Source organism: Montipora foliosa, chromosome 7, assembly GCF_036669935.1.
Source record: "Montipora foliosa isolate CH-2021 chromosome 7, ASM3666993v2, whole genome shotgun sequence".
Lineage (NCBI taxonomy): Eukaryota > Metazoa > Cnidaria > Anthozoa > Scleractinia > Acroporidae > Montipora > Montipora foliosa.
Window position 1 is genome coordinate 3,086,429 of NC_090875.1, and position 7,500 is coordinate 3,093,928.

Genomic DNA, 7,500 nt, shown 5'->3' on the forward strand with positions numbered 1-7,500 from the left:
TTGTTCACAGGCCATAGTGTTGAACTGTGAAGGAATCTTATCTTCTGCATTGTAGAGCTGCTTACACCTAGGGTCTTTGTGATTTCGTAGGTGTAATCGATCTATCACTTTCGTGATGGTGCACCATACTTTGTTGAATGGTGCAGGAAAAGGCAGGTCTTTCTTTGAAATCTTTAAGGAATCCACATGGCACATATTGTCGTACGCCAAAATTGTTGATTTCATGGCGTTCGAGATTTGAGCTGTTGACTGTCCAGAATCCTTGAGAGCCTGGAACTTCCGGTACAGCCATATGGCAAGCACAAGGTAGGCTTGTGTTGGAGACTCTGACCTGGAGGAGGAGAAACATTGAAATCTCTATTAGTTTTAACATTTTTAAATAATCAGTGAATCATTGGAAAATGCATATCCCAAGAACGACTGTAGAAATTATGAGGTGGTCTTTATAACTTACATTTAGTATAAAATATGATTACATACTCTAAAACTGGTGATAAAACGGTTGTTGAGAGGATATTCCAACTTGGAATTGAGTTGTCAAGGGACAGAAATGTCCATTAATAACAGACAAAGACAATAGTTTATTCAACAGTACAGTTGATGATCATAAAAGAAACAATGCAAAGTGTTACTGGAATTAGTACATCGTTAGCGGTAGTTGGTCACCAGTGTCTCAAAATTTACCTGTATAAGGGCTGCCAGTAGTCAATGTGTCCACCCGCACTGACAATGAAAAAAATGCCTCGTGACCAACAGTGAAGTGTTCTTCTTCCACCTGTATCTTTGTTGCAGTCAACTTGTATCTCTTGTTCATCGGTATCAATGAATTCTGGGTGCGACTGTAAAAACTCTACTGTACCTAAAAAGCAGTGTTGGATTTGAAATGTTTTGTGCATCTTTAGTATTTTTAAATTGTTAGAGCACGATATAAACTTAAATATTATTGTACTGTTAAATGAATAACAGTTTAGTTAAAAGCGTTTTCTCTTTTGCAGTGTGCATTCTAAAGGTCTGTTACATTGCATGTGTACCAGTAATAAAAATAATTGCAGTAGCTATAGCAACAACAACAGTAATATATTAGTAACAATAATAACAATGATGCTAATAATAATTTAACTACAATCACCTTGATAGCTTGAAGCATTCCATTTACCAGGCTGGCTCGACTGGGCACATGTCTTCAAATTGTCATCTACAACACTGATTATGTCAGGTCCCAAAGCATCCTGGTTTTGAGCTGCAGTTTCCTCCAGCTCTGAAGCATAATGATCAAGACAGCCAATATTGATACATGTAATTTCAATTCCACACTATCATCTAAAGAAATCAATGACTTAACTAACAGTGCACTGGCATACCGGTAAATTTATCAGCATCAGGCACTCCACACTTTTTAAGGAACAAACGAAGCTCCGAGGGATACCCTGCTGCTACTGCTATTTGACAATGTCTTTCACAAAAGGCATGACCACGTTTCGGGGACAGAGGGCAGATATTTGGGTACTTTGCTTCTCCAAATCCTGGAACTATCACGGGAACTTTCCACATGCAGTGGGCATAACGAAGTTTCCAGTTTCCATCGGCAACATACAACTGACCACAACCTGCAAAAAAGGTCTGACCATGAAACAATGTACTCCATGATGGTCTGTCAAATCCTTTATAATGCCCTTATGGGAAAAACACATGACTTGGGGTTAGTGGAATTTTTCCAAATATGTGGGTGAGCTAAATAAAAACTGGAAATATAAGGGTAGAGTATGGAAGGATTTTATCAACCACAAAAATTAGCAATATATGTGCAGATAGATGAAACCAAAACAAGTCCATGCTACATGTACTATGCAAAACAAACCTTTATCCTGGCATTTTTTAGAACAGTTGTGGTTGTACAGATGTTCTGAACGTTTGCTTTCCACAAATTCCATTGCATCATCCTCGCTACCAGTGTGCTGCTGACCTTCCTTTGCTTTACCAAAAGTCCATTCCTCACGTAGTTTTAGGTCATCTAGCTCATCTTCAAGTTCTTTCTTCCAATAACTTTTCGCTGCTGTTTTGGCAGACAGCTCACCCATGATCCCAGTATTTTCATTGTCTTAAAAACAAAGCAAAGTTAAGGGACAACAGCAGTTTACACTTTGACGCAATGTAAAAGGCATCTTGGTGCACACAGGTTACCAACAGTCTAAAAACCTTAACATCTCTTGGGGCTACATTTCTAAGCATCATCCGGACTATGATGTCAAGGGAAAAAAATTTTCTTAATTGGACAATCTAGTACAGCCTTAGAAATCTTGACGGTTTATTAGGCAATTTCTCCTTTAAACTTATATATAACTTGAAATAATGTGGTAATGATAACATCTGGCAGTCCATTATAATTTTACTCTGTTCAGTGGGTTTGTTCTAGATATTTACAAACATCTTTTAAAACACAAATGCAAGTTTTTCGCAAACTCCTGCTTGTAAAATCCATGTGCTTTTATGTACCTACAGCCTGACAAAGTCTCAAAGATGTCTCTTACAAGATGACCCTACACATAAAGTGCTCTACTGAGCAATGGAGAGTATACCAACCTCCCCTTCTCTCCTCCCCACCAACATGAATCTCAATCACCAGGCACCACTGAGAATTAAACCTTTCAAAAACTCCCGGTCCTGGGGTGTTAATAGTTTTTATCTTTAGCACAAATGCGGCATGGATAGTTTTCTTCAATTAACTTTAGTGCCTTCAACGAAAGAAGAAAAAAATAAAAACAAAACCTCTGATACACAGGTTATTAATTAACACACCAGCAGAGCATCCTGCAACAGCTTCAGTTGAAATGTCCATTTCAGTTTCTCCATCACACACTACGAAGGTAAGAATTGTTAGGAAAAACAATGGGAGTTACATTTGTACCGAAAACTTTCAGATGGAATTTAGACGCTTGAAACATTTTTGGCTGAATAAAAAAAAGCTGCACAGTTCAATTAACATATAAGTACATAAAATGTATTGCCAAAGCAATACAATCACACTCACAATATAGAATCAGTGAACTTAAGATGGACCGAGATTCTCTAGCAGTTATTTTTCCAAAACACAATATTGTCAGCCTGTCGAAGCAAACGGGCGGCCACGTTAATTATGTACTTTTTGTTTACAAACAGTATGTAAACTGTCACGCGCTGTTTTCTAGACTAATATTTGCACTAAGACGAAAATTTGAGTTAGCAAAAAAATGAAAGTTTTGTAATCACCAATTTTTGGTGAACGCAATCCTGTTTGCACATGAAGATGCAATTTTTTTTTAGAGACAAAGTTTCCTGTCGATTTTGTGAAGCAAAATATTCCCCCGAAATGTTTTTAAGGCACTTTATTGCCTTTTGCTTTTCATGCAAAACCTGTTCTTGCTCCATCAACAATTAGTTATAGATTTGGTTGCTAGGATTCGCCTGTTATGGAGTTTGGAGGTTTTAATTCAGCTGAGAAGACGCCGCCATCGCTGTTGTTTTCACTCGCACTAGATACTTCCTCACCCTGCAGAATCTTGGTTAGAAATCCATCCGCATCAGCGCCATTTTCCTAAAACCTTGTACCGTAGAAATATGCAAATGGGTAGAGAGTCATTCTACGATTTACTGAGGCTCTTAGAGGGTTATGTCCAGAGAGAGAACACTCACAGGAAGTCATACGGTCACGTTCGCTTCGTAATCCATATGTTGCGAAATTTGTTTACCCAATAACGGATGGATGTCAAGGAACAAGGGATTTTCTCGCTTGACAACATTCTATAAGGAGCCTCCAAAGCTACTCTATGGAATCTTTGAAGTTGCACCAAAAATTTTGGTAGGTGCCAAAAAATCGTTCGCACTAGAAATGCCTTGGCGTTGGCAGATTTTGGGGAAATCAAACAAAATTTCGCGTAGTGCGAACAGTAGTAACTCGAATTAATCCCACTAGTGTGAACCGATTGACAGTTACCGAGTGGATCTGAGCGAACATTTTCATAAATTATAATTTCCAGGACGGAGTATTTCTGTGAGAATTAACTACGGACAATTTGCAGCATCTTAGGTTATCGCAATTGCTTTGAAATCGCGCGTGACGCCGATAAATTGGTTTTCACTTTGTTTAATCACGCTAGAGTATGACAACGGCCTATCATGAAAACTTTCACTATTGTATACCCATACATTGATTTATTTCTACTCGGATCTAGAGTAGCTCTAAGGAGTTGGAATCTCAGAGTATAAGACAACATGCTGAAAATAACGAACAGTACTGTTGTTTCACTTTAGAAGGATAGAAAAGTCCTACAAAAAATATTTACATATCCCATCTGAAGTTCTGATGTTATCAGCCAGCATATCCTAGCTACGCCCGTGACGTTGCAAATCCCTTTCAAATCGCTTTCTTAGTAATTAACAAACCCACTAACGGAAACGAAAAAATAACAGATCTAAAGAGATTTTTCGTGTTAACATAGCACCTTCAAATACGGTTTCTAACCTTTCATTGTTTTCCGGTATCTTTCGATTTCCTCCTGATATACTTCATTGTAAGATTCTGAAAATCCAATAAACGATACCCAAGAATGATTGCTAAAACAAAATAATAGTGACACTAATAAGTGATTTGGTGACATCTTATTTGAGAAAGTAAATAAAGCAGCTTACCTCAGCGAAGGTAACCACTTGTAAAGCTGTCCGCTCACGTAGGCGGTGTTTGAAACCTCAATCAAATCCAGTGATAACTCCTTGGAGTAATAATGAGAACCGCGGTTGTCTGTGTATCGAGCTATTCCGTACGACGTCTTGCATGGTCTGCACTCTAGCATAATTTTGGTTGCCGAAATCGGACCTTGCAGGGTAAAGACTTTTGCTTTTGATGGGGGGTTATGCATTGTAATATTTCCGTCACAACACAAACATCTGCTCACTGGAGGTGACAGAAATTTGGTAAAGCAGTATTTCCCAACTTCGCTCATGTTCCAGAGTTGTTCATAGCAGTCAACTTCTTCTTTAGACAGGGAGGACAGCAAAGTTTGACTTGCAGACACCATTTCATAAATTAACACAGAACGAAGCGAAGCACCGCCATAATCACTGCACTTCATTACAAAGGTCTAGGGAACATGATGAATTGCAGTCTTCAGGAAAAGGACTCCCTGAATAGTTATTTTGGTGGACAAAATAATCAATGCTTCCTCTTCTTCTACTCGCTCCATTTTCGAGATTTCAAGCCCACGTAGAAAAGCAACGTTGGCCGACAGTTCGTTTCGGAAAGCTTGTTTCGCCGAAAAGCGTTTCTCCAGCGACTCCAGAGAAAATGATTCTGCATTCTTTCTCTTTTTTGTCCGCTTATCCATTATGCGCTAGCTTTACAGTTGTCTTCAAGAGTCAATGTGACGTTCGTGCAGCTACGCCACTTGCCTTCACTTAGCGCAACTGAACGTCACTGCTCTAAGGGACTGGGATGAATTACATCTGCGCATCTGCGAGATGTCATCACAATCACCGGGAGGCATTCAGCGCGAACATGAAACGCAAACTGGGCAACAAGAAAGGAGGCAAATTGCATCTTCTTCGTAAGGCCCTTAAGTTCTTCAATTCCTTAAGTTATTCAATTCTCTTTCATATGAAGAACGTTCGTACGGCCCTTAAGCTATTCAAATCTATTTCATATGGAGTAAGTACGTTCATACGGCCAATAAGTCCTTCAATTCTCTCAATTCTCTTTTATAAGAATTACGTGAATACCGATATAGTATAGTTAGGCTTTTCAACCATTTTTTTACGAAATGAAAGACCAGTCAAACACTCAGTACAGAAAGTACGTGTACTAAGGGAAAAAAACGAGAATGTCGGTCCTAAAGCAGGCATCATACGGATTTCTGACTTGAGAATAATCGTTTCCCCCTCTTTTTCAGAAACCGATCTGAAGCGCTTTATAGAGTAAGAAAGTGCATGAAAAGGTCTTGCGATTATTAAAATTAACGGTAGTTCAAAGTTTTGGCTGAAAAAACCGTTTAGAATTAGATTGGGGTAATATCGACATGAGCGATACCCATATTACCCCCAAGGAACTTTCGAACGGTTTCTTAAGCCATGTTCACAGTTACACCAAAGAGATTGCTAAGCAGTGGCAACTGATGTTTTCACACAAGGTAACGTAATTGGGGCTTAATTAAGCAATCAGAAATCTCATACAAGGAGTAGTAAGAGGTCTAATAATACTAACTCGAGGTCGGGTCTGCGTTTTCGAGGTCTGTCTTTTTGAGGAAAAAAAAGCTGCGCTCCAGATGAAAGTGTTTGATTGACTTTTATGTCCTGAAATTATTGAGGCTGCGGCATTGCGAGTACAACTATTATTTTAGTCATGATGGTCTCGGCTAACTCGAGCGCCTGTTTCTTCGAGGTCTGTGTTTTTGAGTACCCGCCGAAAAACATTAATAACAGCGATCATCTGGAAACCGCGGAAATAAATAGACAAATGTCTGTATTCTATTGAACTCTAATATACACCAAGGCGTTACCATTATTGTTTTCACAAGGTAGGGAAGGTGGAAGTGATTCATAGGTGCGGGCCAAGCAAATGATTCGATCAGATATCCGAATGATTTTTCACAAACCCATACTCAATCGTCGAGCGCGCAAGTAAATAATGCAGTCTTTTATTGCCAATCTCTAGAACTTTCGAATGTGAACCTTTTCTTTACTATAGGCTAAATATCAATACAAGTAAGTGAAATTTGGACTTACTTTTAATAGCGTTCGGCAAAAAAACACTCTGAACAGTTTGCCAAATGTTAATTACACCAGATTGTGACTTTGAGCTGGAACAAAAACGTGGTTCCAACGGGGTCCTACAAATTTCAACACGAACACTGAATGAAAATTAATCACTTAAATACAGTCTCGTGACGTGTCCTTAGAACTATCAAAAAAAGAGATGGTTTTCGTTTCGATGGACCAAATATTAACAAATGTTATTGCCCTAATTTTATTTTACGTCCAGTAACATCGTCTTTTTAAGTGTTTATTTTGACAGTTTCGGGCAGTCAAATCTGGTGACTAATAAAGATAAACAGGAAATACAGCAGCCTGAGCGATAGGTGGCGGCTGAAATTGCAGACAATTTCCCGTTTGTTGTCATATGTTGACATTTCTGACACTTTCCAACTGTGACTGGCACATAAGCGAGCTGGCATCGTGCAAAGGGGTGGTCGGAACACGCTTTTTGGTCGCTGGTTCGCCGCTTGTGTTAGGACACGCAACGTGAGCTTACCCAGTTCCAAGTGAAAATGAAGTTGCAACTTGTTTCAGAGGGAAAATGTTTTGCTTTTTTGGCTGGAGACTTGCATAGGGATATGCAGCTTGCAGAAGTGAGAGCAAGACTTAAGGCTGAGGCTGAAGAACTGATGCCTTCGTCATATCACTTCCTCTATAGAAATATCCCACTAAGTGAAAAGCAGGAATCTCTTTTGACTCTACGTCTGTGCTGGGAAAAAC

General features: G+C 39.1%; 1 protein-coding gene across 1 annotated transcript in view; it reads right to left on the bottom strand.

Moving 5' to 3' along the window:
• LOC138010900 (uncharacterized) overlaps positions 1-4,655 on the bottom strand; it is a 6,194-nt gene extending 1,539 nt beyond the window's left edge. Inside the window, exons 1-7 of the mRNA XM_068857920.1 lie at positions 4,499-4,655; positions 2,797-2,856; positions 1,859-2,098; positions 1,362-1,607; positions 1,130-1,258; positions 685-859; positions 1-331 (exon numbers count right to left, since the gene is read on the bottom strand). The exon at positions 1-331 is cut by the window's left edge and continues 1,539 nt beyond it. Of these exons, the coding sequence (XP_068714021.1) occupies positions 1-331; positions 685-859; positions 1,130-1,258; positions 1,362-1,607; positions 1,859-2,098; positions 2,797-2,856; positions 4,499-4,634 (1,317 nt within the window). The 5' untranslated portion in view covers positions 4,635-4,655. The remainder of the gene's footprint in view (positions 332-684; positions 860-1,129; positions 1,259-1,361; positions 1,608-1,858; positions 2,099-2,796; positions 2,857-4,498) is intronic.
• Positions 4,656-7,500: the final 2,845 nt, after the last annotated feature.